At 39.3% G+C, this 18337-nt stretch overlaps 2 protein-coding genes across 2 annotated transcripts in view; one reads left to right on the forward strand and one right to left on the reverse strand.

The window, feature by feature from the left end:
* Positions 1–18180, reverse strand: part of cd109 (CD109 molecule) — a 37054-nt gene extending 18874 nt beyond the window's left edge. The window contains exons 1-19 of the mRNA XM_031293063.2: positions 18013–18180; positions 17133–17299; positions 15971–15999; positions 14931–15167; positions 14519–14644; positions 11449–11488; positions 11245–11326; positions 11034–11127; positions 10300–10444; positions 8972–9081; positions 8268–8543; positions 7673–7774; positions 7449–7511; positions 6767–6940; positions 5610–5762; positions 4530–4619; positions 2807–2846; positions 2588–2684; positions 404–521 (exon numbers count right to left, since the gene is read on the reverse strand). Coding sequence (XP_031148923.2) covers positions 404–521; positions 2588–2684; positions 2807–2846; positions 4530–4619; positions 5610–5762; positions 6767–6940; positions 7449–7511; positions 7673–7774; positions 8268–8543; positions 8972–9081; positions 10300–10444; positions 11034–11127; positions 11245–11326; positions 11449–11488; positions 14519–14644; positions 14931–15167; positions 15971–15999; positions 17133–17299; positions 18013–18089 — 2220 coding nt within the window. The 5' untranslated portion in view covers positions 18090–18180. The remainder of the gene's footprint in view (positions 1–403; positions 522–2587; positions 2685–2806; positions 2847–4529; positions 4620–5609; positions 5763–6766; positions 6941–7448; positions 7512–7672; positions 7775–8267; positions 8544–8971; positions 9082–10299; positions 10445–11033; positions 11128–11244; positions 11327–11448; positions 11489–14518; positions 14645–14930; positions 15168–15970; positions 16000–17132; positions 17300–18012) is intronic.
* Positions 1–18337, forward strand: part of LOC116045413 — a 977204-nt gene that overhangs the window by 858343 nt on the left and 100524 nt on the right. The gene's annotated exons all lie outside the window — the stretch shown is intronic.

An 18337-nucleotide genomic window follows, 5' to 3' on the forward strand; every position in this document is an offset into this window, starting at 1 on the left:
AGTTGTTTGATAGAACTGTTTCGATCATTTCCACTTTCTAAAATGGGAGGATTTTTCTGCATTAAGTACTTTTTATACTTTAAGTACATTTTCCTGATGATACTTACATACTTTTACTTACATTTTCAATGCAGGACTTTTACTTAAGTAACAGAGTATTTTAACAGTGTGGTATTAGTACTTTTACTGAAGTAAAGGATCTGAATACTTCTTCCACCGCTGTGTTTGTGTAATACAAAAAGTCAAAGGGTTAAAAAGTGCTTCAAACCAAAAGAAGAGAAGAGTAACATCCAGTATTAGTAATCAGACAATGATTCGAATTTGTCCATGTCTTTTAAGGATTATTATTTAGTCTTTTTTTTTTTTTTTTTTTACGGGAAGTTATTGAAGTGATGATTAATACCTCTGCCGGCATGTCTACGACACCCAGGCCCAGGTTCTCAGATATGACGAAGGCGGTGGCTGTCCAGGTTGTGATGCTGTCTGGTACAGTCAAAGGAATCTCTAATAACTTTGAATTACTGCCAAAAAAAGATAAGAAAAACATATTTAAAAATAAAACAATGGTAAACAAGGATTCCAAAAAATACTGTATTTACTAGGGATCGACCAATTATCAGCCTGGCCGATTATCGAGGCCGATCAGAGGCGGGGGAAGATATTTTCGGCAGGGGGTGCGTGGGTGCTCGATGGGTTGGTGGGGGGGGGTTGTCCACGGTCCATGGTCCGCGGTCTACGTAGAGTCTAAAGATACTATGTTACACAGGCTCTGTATTCTGCAGACCACTCTGCCTCTGTCTCCTTTTAAAAACTCACTCGCCCCTCCCCTCCATGAAGTACAGCTGAGCTGACGGTGCATACAAACTATATCCCAACATATGGCCTACTGCAAACAACACTGTATATCCCCAAACATGACATACAAAATGTCGTGGGACAGAAACAACAACCTAAGATATTTATAAGCTATCATTTTATTGTCATTGCAGTTTTAAAGCTTCGCCACTTCCCGCGCCTATGGGCCGATATTTGGCAATTTGCCGATTACCTGCATCAGTGTTTTATTTGACCGATAACTCCATCCATCCATCCATCTTCATCCGCTTATCCGGTCTCGGGTCGCGGGGGGAGCAGCTCCAGCAGGGGACCCCAAACTTCCCTTTCCCGAGCCACCTTAGCCAACTCTGACTGGGGGATCCCGAGGCGTTACCAGGCCAGGTTGGAGATATAATCCCTCCACCTGGTCTTGGGTCTTCCCCGAGGCCTCCTCCCAGCTGGACGTGCCTGGAACACCTCCCTAGGGAGGCGCCCAGGGGGCATCCTTACCAGATGCCCGAACCACCTCAACTGGCTCCTTTCAACGTGAAGGAGCAGCGGCTCTACTCCGAGCTCCTCACGGATGACTGAGCTTCTCACCCTATCTCTAAGGGAGACACCAGCCACCCTCCTGAGGAAACCTATTTCGGCCACTTGTACCCTGGATCTCGTTCTTTCGGTCAGGACCCAGCCTTCATGACCATAGGTGAGGGTAGGAACGAAAACTGACCGGTAGATTGAGAGCTTTGCCTTCTGGCTCAGCTTTTCGTCTCTTTTCGTCACAACGGTGCGATAAATTGAATGTAATACCGCACCCGCTGACTGACCGATAACTGATAAAGTGAATTATTTTAAAAGAGCGCTACTTTGCCTCAGCTACAGCTCTGTGTCTGTCCCTCTGCTCCGGTTTTACTCACCACTTTCACTGGCTCTGCGCCCTACCTCGCGGTTTTGACACTTATCATGCGTAGGCGGCTTAATGCCTTTTTCTCGATTCTTCTTAAATTTACCTTTAAGGGTATTTGCATATAACTGATCCCCATGTGTTTCATATCAAAATGTTCTGAACAAACTCAGCTTTCTGTACATTGAAGCCCAAATTTGTCCCAGAGTATCGTGTAAAGAGATAATGTAGCTTCTTTTTGAAATTCTTCAAATCTCTTGTAAAAAACAAATCTTTACTCATGTAAACAAATTGTTTTGGTCCTTGAAATGAGTTGACCAAAATCTTAGGTCGGACGACAGAGAGGCAGATGACGAGTCACAAGCTTTTAATTTGCCGTGTGAGTGACGTATGATCTCACGATAAAAACTATGCGAAAGCAGAGATTCTGCCTGATTCAGACAATATCTAAACGGGGGGTGTTTGAGATCTCCACATATCTAGCAAAAACGTTAGTTTCAACAGTAGGGGGGACAACTTATAACCAGGGTGTCAAACGCTTCATTTCCTGCATTCTGGGGAATTTTTCTGTTTCTTTATTTATGAAAATATTATTATTATTATTATTATTATTATTATTATTATTATTATTATTATTATTATTATTATTAATTAATTAATCTGCTGTATTGTTCAAAACTTTCTGCAGATTCAAAACATTACACGTGTTTTGGGATGCTTTTTTAAGGAATTATGCATACCTTAACAACAAATATTTGCTTTACACAGAATGCTCTGACTTCGTTACCCCGGCCAGTTTTGATTATTGGGGGGGTTGTACCCCCCCAATCCCCCCAGTAAATTACGCCTATGTTTCAGAGGCTTCACCTTGTGTTGGTGTCCATCCATATCCAGGTCTCTGGAAAGTTCCAGCGCTCTCGTGGCTCCTGTTGTTGCTCCATTTGTGAAATGTCTGTTGTTTTACAAAAGAAGGGTCAATTGTATTAGCATCACATAGTGAAAACAGTGTCTGTGAAAAAGGCAAGCATTTGATTATCATTGATTTTTAAAACTTACGAAATTCAGGCCCCCGGGGATAGTTCATCATGTGTAAACTGGCGTCAGTCAACACCACAAGGTCGCACGTCTGCACAAAAAATACACATTTCACACCACATTGTAGAAATGAAGAAAAGAAAAAATGGATTAGTATATTAAATGCTTCAGCAGCTTCAACAACCACTCCATTTAAATACAAAGAGATTTGACATTGACATGAACTACATTATCACAGTAAGACCAAGGGTTTGCGCGATGATGGGAAAACCGATATAGTTTGTCTTAAATACGTTTTCTGACCTACTGGCAGTTTTTAATTCAGCATCCATGTAAACATAATGGAGACGAGTGCATATGTTATCATCATTACTTTCTGAACATATTGGGGGTAGCTGCTGGTCACACTTTTTAACCATGACCCCCATCTTTCCCAACCCTAACCAGGTCATTTTTGGTCCTACACCTAGCCAAACGGTAACTATTTTGAAAGGCAATGACAAATGATATATCGTCTGTGCTGTTGTAATGTAATGCAATTTTATTTAAACAGGGACAATGCACAATTAAAGGTGCACTATGAGTTCCTGCATGACGTCATTTCTGTTGACGTTCCAAGTAAATACCAAACAAAACAGAGCAAGCTCGCCCCTCCCCCTCATGTTTCCGTAACTGTCATGCCTAACTGACTAACTGTCACTAACCCTGACCCCTCCCCCAACCATCTTGTCGGTGATTGGCTGGAGTGGTTTGGTGCACAGTCTGTGCCTCTAGTGTTTGTTTGACGTTCCCTGTGTTGTCTCCTGAGACCGGGCTTTTTCACGGTGTGTTCAGGGGGCAGGCAGCTAGCGGATCAAGGAGAGATGCCTACAATTTGAGACAAAAATGAAATTGCTCTGAAACCATGCAGGAACTCATAGTGCACCTTTAACCATTAACCTTGTATAGGAACAAGGAGCGATGCATTGCACCAGGTTGTAGCACAATTGCTATTTTCCGCCCGTAGTCTCTGGGCAGGTAGGTAAAAAAATAAATATTCAATGCAACTGAAGTACAAACTATCAGAATATACAATTTTACAAACACATTCACACCTAATTTACAATAATACAAATGTGCAAAGTTGTTCTAGCGGGCAAGCACAAACTGACATATTTTGTTGTTAATTTGGAAGGTTTGTTGCCATCGTAGTTAAAAAAAAATGTATCAGTTGTTTTTATTGTACTTATTTATGTATATGTATTTTATGTATTGTTTTTTGAGTCATCAATAAAAAGCTTTTATTTATTTATTTATCTTTTAGGTTTTTAAGTGTCATGCCTCTGGTGATTTCTCACATATGATGGCGTTTCCTCAGAATGGAGCTGAGGGGGAGGGATATTGTGTTATGTGTGGGTATCTGTGTGTGTGTGTGTGTGTGTGTGTGTGTGTGTATTGTATGTAGCACTTTGTGCTACATTTACATGTATGAAAAGTGCAATATAAATAAAGTCTGATTGATTGAAATTGTATCTACAAAGACATTACAAATATTCCTGTGTACACACAATCATGTATGGCAGAGAATGTATATGTTAAAGATTACAAGTAAATATACTCAAAAAGACTAACAAAGTCAAAGTAGGGTGAGAAGTTTAAAATGTTTGACTTTACGTGAGACAGAAATATGATTAAGTGTGATTGGAGTCAATACAATGCTCTGCTGATCAAACAGACTGATATAATGGTTTAGTGACTGAATAAACGGATGTGATGTGTCTCTGGGGAGGCTAACCTCGAAGACGGAGTACGGATCTCCCATTGTCATCATGTCAGAGTAGGCGTCGGCCATGGAAACGCCATACTCCATCATCTCTTTCAGCACCTGTGAAAGCAACACCAACATATCCTTAGAGCGACAAAACAGAAAAGAGCACTTATTGTTTAAAACCAGTTTGACCGAGATGGGATAAAAAAATGTGTGTGTGTTGCCTCAGTTTGCATTAAACCAATACTGGGACGGGGGCAGCAGATTGGGTTTCATAGAAATACCTGCAGAGGATGTTAGGAAAAATATGGGTGGACATATAACCAGAAAACTGTTGGAAAATATTAAACCGGAGAGGACACTGGGGAGTTATGGAAGCTTCTGGTATTCACAGATCACATGATAGGCTGTAAATGACAAAGCCAATATGTGACAACTGTACAAAACAAGCTTCAAGAAGTATCTCTTTTAAGTGAGGTTCAGGCTCAGGGTTTCCCCCCGGGCCTATGTTGCCCCCACCAGGCCTAAGCCACTGGGGGGAAAATTCTGTATGTAATTTGAAGACGTTTTTTAAACTAGATATAGCGGGGCGGCTCGGTTGGAAACTAAGACGTAGACATATTTTCGAATCTCCAGTTAGCTTTTAGCACAGACTTAATGTAGAGCCCTATATAATCAGTTTTATAGCTTTTTAAATCCTCAATTTCGGGATTCCGTCCATGATTCTGTTATCACAGAAACTACTGGGTTCTATATCAATGCTGCCATCAGTCTGGGACTGGCCCTAGACGGGCCCTCGTCAAAAAAAGACACTTGCCGCCGGGCCTAACAATTTTTCTGAGGGAAACCCTGAGACTGAAGTCATAGTAAGCTGCTTCACTTGCAGTGTTTTTGCAATGAGTTAATAAAGAACTGAAAAATTCCACAAGAAATTTTGACAGTGTGCCTACTACTTGGTGGGTTTCCTTTGCACAATTTTTTACTTTATGTCTTGTAAATGTATTATGGTTGTTGTTGTTTTTTCACGTGCTAAATAAATAAATCAAATAAAATCAAACGGAAGAAAAAGTTGAAGGATGTGAACAAAGACTTGGGCGTTGTTCTCACCATCTCCTTGGTTATGTCATTGTATGATCCCTTCCACTTGGTTGCCTTGTCGACCACCAGGATGCCGACCAGAGAGGCGGGCTCCGACACCGCGACCCTCAGTGTGACCTCGTCAGCTGGCTGCCGCGTAGTGTCACTCCAGTTCAGAGACACCTGCCGATCACAAACCACCATTACATCACCACTTTAGACCTCCGTACACCAACAGACAGCATTAAATTGAGCAACGTAGCCATCCGGTTTTCTCACAGGAAACTGGTTTGCATAAGTATTGAATTATTTCATTTTTGGCCCAAAATATGGTCAAACTTCAAGATAAATAAGTCTAGATAGCCTTTTACAACTGCATTGCCACATAAAAGCATTCAATTTTAAAAAGACGTATAGGAACGCTCCAAAAGACTTCTGGTATGTTTGTGTTTCAATTAAACATTGCCTTAAAAGTGAGTTTTCTATCTCACACCAGACAAACCAGAATACTGATGACATGATCTCTTTTGCATTCAATTTGGTTACAAGATAGCAGTTTATTTCATAAATATGCTGTACATTTTCTGACTTTTTGACAGTCTCTACTCTGTATTGAATTATTTCATTTTTTGCCCAAAATATATATATATATTTTTTTTTTTCAAGACAGATACGTTTAGATAGCCTTAACAACAGCAAAACCACGCAAAAGCATGAATTTATTTACCAAAGACGCATGGGAACGGTTCAAAAGCCTTCCGATGTTTTTCACTTAAAAAACACCTTAATGTGAGTTTTCTATCTCACACCAGACAGATTCTGATGACATGTTTTTTTTTTTTGCAATCAATTTGGTTACCAGATAGCAGTTTATTACATAAATATATATATAAAAAAATGACTTTCTGACAGTTCCTGCTCTGTCCAGGTAGCAGACTCAAAGATAACCTCTAACTTCCCCTTTATCCAAACACTTCACAAGCTTCTGATTGGCTCACGGTTTAGGCAAATCAACTAGGTTGCTACTGTAAAGCTAGTTAGCATTAGCTCCACCTTTCTGTGTGCTGGCTTTACCACCTTGATAACATATCATACTCACAATACTCAGAATCACTGAAACTAAAATATCACATTGTCCTTTTTTTAATTAAGCAAAGAAATTGAAAACGAGTGAAAGGATAAATCACCTGGTTTTTTAAAGTTTGGGTGATGGGTATCTGCATGACGTCATTGATGATCTCTCCGTTGGGACGCACACAGTAGACGATGACGCAGGCCAGAGGAGCCCAGGTGATTTCTGGGATCAGAGTTACAACACCAGAGCTTTTCCCAGCAGAAACTACCTGCCCTCTGGACTTCACCTTCACACATAGAAAACAAATGTATTCTGTTATCTCAATGCTTTTATACATTTTATTCTTAAAGCTGCAATCATTTTGTTTTTTGTTGGCCACTAAGGGGAAGACAAACTCCAAAACAAGTAGGCAGACATATTGTGACTTTCTAAAGTTGTATAATAACAAACTATTGATAAAGCACTTTAGTTCTATACCGCTAAAAAAAGGGATGTTCACAAAGTGCTACTTAAGTTGTAAAAAGACAAAAAATAAGAGAAGAAACAAAACATTGCAAACTATAATAAAAAATGTGGGAATATAGCAACAGAGAACAATCTATAACATAAGAAAAAATCATACAAATCTAATAATTTGTAACTTTGGCACCAATAATTTGGTGCCAAAGTCAAGTTTATTACACTTGATGTAAGTCACTCTAAATTAAAGCATTGGCTAATTGAATCAAATATTAATCAATTAAATGCAATATATTAAATTAATGAAGCTTTGAGTGTCATAATATTGTACTCACTATGTAGTGAATCTCAGTCATTTTAAAATTCCTGTCAATGTGCAGCAGGAGGGGTGAACCAACCTGAAGGAATACATGATTGTGATATAACATGTTAAATGATTGTGAGTACACAAGTGAAGTAAATGCACATCTGGTTTTTAATACTCTTGACCAAAATTATTTCCACAATGCTACTAGACAGAACAATATAACACAGATGTTACGAAGCTCCTCATATTTACCACTAAAGGCCCGGAGGGTTTCTGGATCTGCAGGTAGGAGTCACTGGGGGATGTGTACCTTCGATAGAGTTGTAGAGTGTTATGACTGTCCTCAAAATATGCCTGAAAAAAATTAAAAGGAAACAGATAACTGTGTGAAAAAGCCTATAGTTTTCTCTCCTGGTGCCAAATAATCTTGCTGAATATCTTTTTTGATGCATGCAGATAAAATTATATAAAACTTAGTCCCAGGAGGATTATATCCTTCTACGCAGATGATACCACACTTTAAATTTCAATTAATCCCATCAAAAAAGACTACTGTGTTCAGATTCCACGCTGAATATTAATAGTAAAGTCATCCCTAGTCTGTGGCACACTACGGCACGATACATTAATGTACTTTTGCTGTTTTGTACCAATAGGAAATATGCAAAATGTACCGACAAATGTCAATGAAACTGTGACTATGACACGCTGCTGGAAATTTTACAATTTTATCTTTCATTCTGGCATGTCTAAGTCTTCTCATATGTAATTTTGTTACTATGCAATCAATAGTTTTCAGTCTAGTTAAAAGGACACGTTTTTAAGTTGATAAAAAAGATCATCTTACATCAATCGTGAGTGTTTCCGTTTCATTCATGAGCTGAATGTTGAGGGGTATGACTCCATCTGCAGGGACAGGAAATTCCATTTCTTCGGGCAGCATCTCCTCTGGATGCACAACTTTTGAAGGGCCCGAAATATTTAATAGACGAGGCACCATTCCCTCCACCTTGGCCATTTGCATACTCCACGGACTTTGCTTTTGTTGCATCACTGACACTTTAACAATCTTCTGTTGATCCTCTGGTGACAGTGGCTTATCGTTGTATGTAGATATTTTTAGCTACAAAATCAAGAAAACTATTGAAAAGATGCTTTCTAAATTGAATCCTTTATGTAGAAATATAGAGCAGTGTGTAAAATATATTGTGTAGCATACAGAATCTGAAATAAGAGGCTGTTGTCCTTGGATGTCGGTACTCAATATGTTGATGACACTTTTTGTACTTTGTAATAAGAACTAGTCATTGTGAATGAATTTTGCTCATTTTATCGGAAAATACCAGATTGTATAATTGTTAGAAATGTGTGTTTGGTTATTTACCGAAGAGAGATTACATTCATGTGTAATGTTAATGCGCTGAGGTTAGCAAATAGCTGCTTTGCTGGGTATGTTTAATAAAAAAAGATATGGAAAAATTATAAAAGCAAACACTTAAAAACATTATAAGCAAATTACATTTAAACTATAAAAATATTTGCTTTCCTTACCCTGGCAGTGAAGTTCAGAGAGGGCCTTAATACTTTGGAATAGCCATCAAAAGAAACTTTATATCTGTACCTTGCCAAAAACACCTTTGCCGTACTGTTATATGTGAGACCTGAAACATGAGAAGCATCAATATTATCACATTAATTAATGAGCTTGGTCACTAATGGAAAAAGAAGGCATCACAGTTTATTCAAAAGACATATTTCTACCATTGTCTCATAACTGTGTGTAAACCACTAATCTGTAGAGCAGTTTATACTCTGAGAAAATATGTTAAATAAAAGCTGATGGTGCAACACATCTGATAAGTTTCGATAGCTTCCTTCATTTTGGTCTGGTTCCGTTTCCTCAAAGACGGTGTGCTATTGGTCAACGGCTCAAATTCGCAGAGTCAGAATTCACCAAAGTTTAATTTTGCGTTGATTTACATTATTATCAATGGGAGGGATTACACTGGAAATAATTGATTTCACTGTGAAATTCTGCTGTTTTGAAATCAAGTTTTAAAGCTAGAGTGCTTAGTTTCTAACGCCCCCATGAGGAATTCTAAGTAATGACAACTAAACTGTTGACGCGTCCACATGATACAAGCCTTCCGTGATCGCGCACCAACCCCACCCCTCCTCGACACAGCTACTAGTAGCCAAGGAGGACACGGAGGATTAAAAAAACATGATGGACTCTTCAGAAGAGGTCATTATCTTCACTTGAGTTTCTACACGCAAAAGTTGCCGGACAACACAATCTTCTGAACATAGCCATACTGAGAGACATACTCTCATACAACTCATTTGGCAATGGCTTGAATGTACCGGACGTTCATTAATATAAAAAAAGTTACACGCTAAAGCTTTAAATACTAAATCTTGAACTACCCTGCCAAGGAGGTTTAGGTTAGGTGTCTTTGTCTGTCAGCAGGAAAACTACTGTACCGGTTTTCACGGAACTTGGCGGAAGGGTGTATCATGGGCGAAGAAAGAACCCATTATATTTTGGAGCGGATCTGAATTACGCGGCAGATACACAAATTATTTTTCACTTTTGTTAACATTGCGCGATAGGACATGGCCCTGGCGGATGTCTGCGCTCTCCGAGTGCCCTTCTAGTTTATTTATGCATTTGCTGGCCTAAAAGCACAACGATTTAAATACATTCAAGCTAAAACATACTGGAATGAACCTGTGAAATATTTACTTATTACTTAATTATGTAAAATCTCCTTAAATTCCCAGAAATACTGAGGACATGACCTCAGTGTCCTGTCCTCGCTGACTTATCCATACAAAGGTCCATAAATAAGTTTAGCCTGGAGGTGAAAACGAATTACCTGTAAGATGCTCAGTCACATTAACATTGATCATTAGATACTGATCATCCATGTAGCCATCATAGGAGAACATCTCAAAAGCTTGTTCGCTCATGGGGTAGTGGTAGATGGGAACGTCAAACATGAAGTCTGTGCTGCCGGCGATCTAAATCAAAGCAACAGTGATGCCAGATGCCATTAAGCATATTCATTCTTTATCAGTTAATATTTCGATTGAACAGTATTTGTTAGTTTATTGATTGATTGGTTGGTCTGTAAAAAGTCAGTGATGATAAATAACCAGTTAACAAAAGTCAAGTCTTCAAAATGTTTTTTTTGTCTAACAGTCCAAAAACTCCAAAGTATTTTTAATAAAACAAAATAGTCAAATAACCAGCAAAGGTTTTTGTATATTTGTACTTTCTTTAAATGTACTCTTCTTGTTAGCGCTGGATGCAGTAAGCTACAAATCTTTTGGACAAAAACCTTAACTAGCATTTACACAGAAAAGGGCAGGTGACGTGGTAATATAACATCAGTTTACCACGATATGAATGCAGTTGTTTTTACATAAGGAACCTGTGCGTATTTTACCCTGTGACTCTTAATAGACCTGTTATTCTTTTAGTTATCTACCAGGTTTGTGTTCTATGACCCCAAGCTAATGTTTATGTTTGCTGTAATTAGATTATGATCAATATTTTCCTCAGTCTGCTTCCAAATCACATTATGAACTTTAAATAAAAATGACACACCTCTCTATCTTCATCATAAGCCTTTTCAATACCATAAAGGTTGTGGAGGAACGTTATATTCATGTGTCCCTGAACAGGTTTTCCGTACATGTACCTGAGGATGAAAACACAATAATCTTAAATAATCATCCAAACAAGAAACACAAACTTATAAATATACAGAGTAAGTATTAAAACTGAGAATATGTAACACAGAAACAAAGGTTCTCACTTTGCTGTGACGGAGCCCCACAGAGTGTCCTCTTTATAAATGACATCTGGAGCGTTAATCACAACTTCAAACTTTGGCAGAACTGCAACCAAACACACACAATGAATGAGGTTTAGGGATGAAAAAATCCAATATCGCAATGTGTTTTGCAAGACATCTTGTTATATCAACATAAGGATGTGTAGTCAGAGAAAATGTACGTACCATAATGAGCCACGTTGAAATTCTTCTCGGTTGAAAAACTCTGTAAAACACACAGACGAAAAACTGTTTTCATTGAGGTAACAACATGATCGTTGCTCTGGTGCCATCTCCAAGACATATTTTTTTTCCCACTAGTAGGAGGAAAAACAGTTTCTTTTATTAATCTAAAAGATTGTTTTCTAGTGTGCAGTTAGCATCCTCAAAAAGGGCATTTGTATATCTGTAGACTTTTAGTCATGATAAGTCTTTATGATGTTTGAGCATCACCATAAAGGCCCAGATATACTAGCTTTTTAACTATGCGTAGGTGTGGACAAGCGGTGGTTGCGCGAACGGCATTGTTTACATACTTGCCGCCGTACTTTGCGTGTACCTGGAGGATTCAACGTATATCCATTAGGGGGCCGATCAGGGGCATATCATCCCCGGCCAACACCAGAAGATATTCCTGGGCCAGAGTGCAGAACAGCTGCTGACCTGCCTGTCAGATGATATGCTGCCCCCACGTTAATGTGCTGAATTGCATCTTGCGTTAATTTCTGAAGACGTACACAACCGACGCTCCAAAGGAACGCAGGATACGTGTGGCAGCTGCCTTACGTACACAAACGCGTATTTAAAAGCTAGTATATCTGGGCCTTTATGATGCAAAGCCATCTGAACTAGATTCTCGTGGACTCGTAGGTCTAATCTTACAGCAGGAAAGTCATCTGCTTTCTCCTTTTTTTTCTGCAGAGCTCTCAAATGATGTAATATGGTTTCAAGGATACTGAAAGTTTTTAAATCTTAAACAAACGAAGTGAAAGAATTTGGCAATAGGGCATGGAGATATTAAAATACCTGACACCTTGTCACGAATATTTTCCTATAGACATATTTAAGAAGTCAATCAATCAAATCAAAATGTATTTATATAGCACTTTACAGCAACCAGCAGGTATCCAAAGTGCTTAACATCAGAAACCAAGAGTAAAAACACATATCATACAATAGAAAGAATGAACATAGAAAACAGTAAAATCAGAAAAGGTTACAAAGAAACAGAAGAATGAAATTGTCACACCACTGCTACGTATTAAAAGCCAGACTAAACAGATACGTTTTAAGTTTGGACCTAAAAAGAGCTCCATCTGTAATAGTGCTAATATCAGGGGGTAACTTGTTCCAGAGTCTCGGGGCAGCAACTGCAAAAGCCTGGTCACCCCACTGTTTATATCTAGACCTTGGCACTTCTAAAACTCGCTGGTTTGAAGAACGCAATGACCGGTTGTGCTCCCGCAAAGTTAAAATTTCAGACAAATACTCCGGGGCCAGACCATTTAAGGCCTTGAAAGCAAACAATAAAATCTTGAAATCTATTCTAAAACGAAACTTTTAGAAAAAGAAAGTGCTTCATATTATTTCATCCAACTTCCATCCAAGTTTTCATTGGAATTTAATCTATAAGAAAATCTGAGTTGGGTCCCTACTAGAGCTGGAACAATTCCAAATGTTGCTGTACAATTAATAATCTCAGAAATAATTGCGATTAACAATATAATTGTCTCTTTCTGTCAAATTGTAAACAAATTAAAATTTTTAATAAATCCCAGGATACATATTTAGCTTTACTGTCATGTGACCCAGATAATGCAATAACACAAATAGTACACAGCCTTAAACAAACAAGTAAACAACATCTCTATTATCATAAAACATTTTTTCTAACTGTCCCCCCCCCCTCGTCATTTTTGTTGTTATGAACGTGTTTAGGGTCAAGTGCCAACAACTAGCATAGCTTTAGCTCAACAGTCTGACCAATAATCTTATATAATTACAATTAGGGATATGCTGATTATCAGGCCGGTTTTTTTTAAAGGTCATAAAGGTCCCCCAGCCTGCCTATGGTCCCCCAGTGGCTAGAAATGGTGATAGGTGTAAACCGAGCCCTGGGTATCCTGCTCTGCCTTTGAGAAAATGAAAGCTCAGATGGGCCGATCTGGAATCTTCTCTTTATGACGTCATAAGGGGAAAGGTCACCTCCCCTTTCTCTGCTTTGCCCGCCCAGAGAATTTGGCCCGCCCATGAGAGAGAGACATCATGGCTTGAAAACAAGCGAAGCATGGCAGTTGGTCAAGGCCACACCCCCACCCTCCACCTTGCCCCCCCTCTCTCCTCCTCAATAGCATTTAAAGCTACAGACACAGAAATGGTACGTCCTAAGGAAAGCTCATTGTGGGACTGGCTCTAGAGGCTGTAATTCTGCTCCAAGGCTGAATTTCTGGAAAGAGACTTCAGATACAGTATTAGGGGACCACTAAGGTCTATATAAAAGAGACTTCAGATACAGTATTAGGGGACCACTAAGGTCTATATAAAAGAGACTTCAGATACAGTATTAGGGGACCACTAAGGTCTATATAAAAGAGACTTCAGATACAGTATTAGGGGACCACTAAGGTCTATATAAAAGAGACTTCAGATACAGTATTAGGGGACCACTAAGGTCTATATAAAAGAGACTTCAGATACAGTATTAGGGGACCACTAAGGCCTATATAAAAGCATCCAAAAAGCAGCATGTCATAGGACCTTTAAGATACTTTTTTGGGCATTTTGGGCCTTTATTTTTATACGACAGTTGAATACATGAAAGGGGGGAGAGAGAGAGAGAGAGAGAGAGAGAGAGAGAGAGAGAGAGAGAAAGGGAATGACATGCAGCAAAGGGCCGTAGGTTGGAGTCAAACCTCTATATATGGGCGCGCGCTCTACCAGGTGAGCCCACAACACTATCTGACTCTCTGTTACTGGGGATTATGTTGAAAGTTTCTCATTTATTAAATAATTGCTTTTAAAGCATTTAAACAAAGTTTTTTGTTGGAGTTTGTAACATTCCAAAATCTTAATTTTGACTTAAAGATTTTCATTTTCACTGTATATGCACATCGGTTCCAAATATCAGTTATCGGTTTCATTAACTTCTAATAATCGGTATCGGTATCTACCACGAAAAACCAGTATAGGTCAATCCCTATTTACAGTTTGGCATACCTTCTAACAGCTGGGTCTGGGTGAGAGGTAGCAGACTTACCTCGACTGTAGTAATGATGGTCCATTCACCCAGAGGCGGGTTTTCAGACAGTTGGTACTCTTGGGACACGACCCCGAGGACGCTGTCCAGGGACAGCCACTGACTAAGCATGTTCCCCCTCGGATCCTGGATCAGATACAACATGGAGACAGAGAAATTAAATGATGCTTTATCCTGGAGGACAGAGCTGCAGACAAGCAACGAACACAGAGAAAAATTGTTTTTTTGTTTTTTCATAATTTCAGCATTTTGCGTTGTGATGTTGTATGGGAAGATGTTCTATAAGTGATGCGCTCAACGTACGATTGACGATTTTGGAGGTTTGGTGGGGGGTTGTAACCCACTCATCCCCCCCGTAATTTACGCCTATGATGGTTCTATCCCTAATGCTGTGTATTGAAGTCCGACTCACTCTGATGATGATGTCCACCGGGCTGACGTAGGGTTTCCCGTCGGGGTGAATGGACACCGCTCTGAACTTCACTGCCTGCCCCGGCATGTAGTTCAGTTTGTCTGTCTGAATGAAGGTGGACAGGCCTTTGGGGTCAAAGTGCAGCTGCGTTGAGTTGGAGAACACCTCGGTCCTGCCCATTTGACCTTTAACCTCCAGGCGGTACGGCTGCCAGTAGCTGGACTCGCTCTGGCCGATCTGCAGGGGTTAGAGTTCCCCACATCATTTAGAAAATTCCTTTCAATTAGAGCTGTAGGGCTTTAGTCTTGACCCAATACATCAGTGTTGATATTGCGGTGATATTGTAGCATTGGCAATTGTTGCTTTAACTAAATAGTTACACAATTAGATAAATAATCAATTATCAATCAATTATAAACGTAGATATAATGACTAAGAGGGAAAAGGCAAATACCACAACAGTTAGAGCAGTCTAGTAAGTTAAGATTACATCACTTTACTGTAATGCAACCTGTAAAACCACAAAAAGACAATCTCTTTCAATCTCATTTATAAATGCTTTGTGAGGCATACACACCAAGTACTTCACTAACAACGAGTAACTTTCTGAATTAGTCATGAATTCCAGTATTAATAAGTGTTTATACAACATTTTATTTAACACTAACTGACCATTAGTGGCACAGGAAATACAACTTTTGAACACTGCATCACTGAGTGTTACTGTCTGTCTGTCTGTCTGTCTGTCTGTCTGTCTGTCTGTCTGTCTGTCTGTCTGTCTATCTATCTATCTATCTATCTATCTATCTATCTATCTATCTATCTATCTATCTATAAGTGTAAATACATGCATAAATGTCCATCTAAATAGTTTGGTAATCATTTACTTACACTTTCTCAATCGTCTTGTGAACCATTGAACCAATGCCTGGTTTGAAAGTTATGTTGAAACGGTTGTTGAGATATTTCACTGTGGACCAAAGGGACTACTGACCGCTAACAAGGCTAACAACTGCAATATAAAGACAAGTCATACTTACAGCTGGTAAAGTCAGCAGCTTGGTTGCACCTTTGAAAAAAGAATTTGACAGTAAGAGTTTTAATTACACGGTAAAGTACAATGCAATATTATATCGAGGGGTGCAAGATATATCGACTCAATATCGTTATCGCAATATATCGAAAGTGTCCCAATAAGTATGCAATATTTATTGATTTAGAGTCTGATTGAAACACTGTAATGATCATGTTTGATTGGCCAGTTACCGTGCCACTTGCACATGTTAGTGCACGTCAGCACGCGGGGCCACTACATGACAAACACTATGGAACGTACCATGTGACTGGGTGCATATTTCAACAGAGTGACAGTGTAAATGAAGAAATAGATAGACAACAAAACGGAACGAATCAGAGAAGAGAAAGAAAAGTTGTATCCTGTTCTCTTTATTTATATATTGTATACTGTCCAACCAGTAGAACATGTCCTGTTCTGTAGACATGGTCCTTATTTATATATTTATACTGTCCAACCAGTAGAACATGTCCTGTTCTGTAGACATGGTCCGTATTTATTTATTTATTCATGTTGGACTAGTCCAATATGACCGTCAGTTGAAATAAACCTTGTGTTGTAAGAAAACTTGTTTAATTTGTTATGAATCTGTTTTGATGCGTTTTCCCGTAACTTCTGTAATTTTACATATGTTTAAAAAATCTAAATTAATATCGATATCGCAATATTCATAATCAATATTGCAATATCACATTTTGTCAATATCGTGCAACCCTAGTACTCAGTCCCTTTTTCCCCCCAGTCCGACGCCCCTGCTTGTGACCGACTGAGCCGTTTGGGGATGCCTCTTTTCTACCCAATCATGACCAATTAACCTGTTCACCTGTGTAATGTTCTAAACAGGTGTTCTTTGAGCATTCCTCAACTTTTGTTGCCCCTGTCCCAGCTTTTTCGGAACGTGTTACAGGCATCAAATTCAAAATGAGTGAATATTTGCAAAAAAACAATAAAGTTTATCAGTTTGAATATTGGATATCTTGTCTTTGTAGTGTATTCAATCGAATATAGGTTGAAAAGGATTTGCAAATCATTGTATTCTGTTTATATTTTCGTTTTACACAATGTCCCAACTTCATTGGAATTGGGGTTTGTAATTTATATCAGAAGAGTGAAAAAACAGCTTTTACCTCCCTGGACAGTAGCGATGTCTGAGGCCACAGTCTGTTTGCCGTGAATGATGTAGGCAGACACATTGACAGAGGAGGCGGTCAGGATGGTGATGGACACGGATGTTGGGACTCCGGGGCGGAGGACTCCGGGGGCCAACAGCAGGTAGGAGGGCTGAGGGTCGGGGCTGGGAAACCAAAAAAACACACTGAGAGAGTCCTGGGCCAAACAAACAGGGATGTTCTGTTAGAGTCAACCCTTCGGTTGTCTTCCCATCCACCATGAACTTGCTGTACTTCTGTGTCAAAATTGAAAATTAACTTTTTTTTTAATGCTTTTGGCGCTTTTTAAAAAAAGAAAATTCTTCAAATATTATATTATAAGTGCCAAATTTTGAGATCCTGAGCATCAAAAGGTGTTATTTACTTTCTCTTTTAGTTCATATTTAACACCAAAATCCTTTTTTGTTGACATTAGGACAATTTACCTGTGATGGCTTGTCTAAATTCACACAAACAAACAATATGTGAGTGATATTTTGTCACTTTTATAACTTATACTCATATTTTAAGAAAACATTCACCACAGAGACATTAAGCATGTAAAAACTTTATATAATATAAAAAAATCAGTTTTGACAGAAAAGATAGCTCAAATATCTCAGAGATCTCCCTGGCTCTGCACCTGTAAGTTGACCTGTGTGTGTGTGTGTGTGTGTGTGTGTGTGTGTGTGTGTTTACCTGTGTGTGTGTGTGTGTGTGTGTGTGTGTGTATGTGTGTGTATATGTGTGTTTACCTGTGTGTGTATGTGTTTTCCTGTGTGTGTGTTTACCTGTGTGTGTGTGTGTGTGTTTACCTGTGTGTGTGTGTGTGTGTGTGTGTGTGTGTGTGTGTCTGTACCTGTGTGTGGTGCTCTGGGCACCGGCGAGGATGATGAGGCCGAAGATTCCCCACACCTGGAGACGCTCCATTTGCATGAATGAACCTCACTCCACGGGACTTCACTCAGTGCTGGGAGCAGGTGGACGTCTGCGACGGCCTTCATACCTTCAGACAGTGTCCTCCTCCTCCTCCTCCTCCTCCTCCTCCTCCTCCTCCTCCTCAGATCACCTGATGAACTGAACCAGTGTCAGTTTACCTGAACCCACCCTGGGGAGGCTTTGTAAAGGAGCTGAGACTGGGTGTTTCCACTCGGAGGAGATTAACTCTGTTTACACAGAGGAAT

Source organism: Sander lucioperca, chromosome 19, assembly GCF_008315115.2.
Source record: "Sander lucioperca isolate FBNREF2018 chromosome 19, SLUC_FBN_1.2, whole genome shotgun sequence".
NCBI classification, from domain to species: domain Eukaryota; kingdom Metazoa; phylum Chordata; class Actinopteri; order Perciformes; family Percidae; genus Sander; species Sander lucioperca.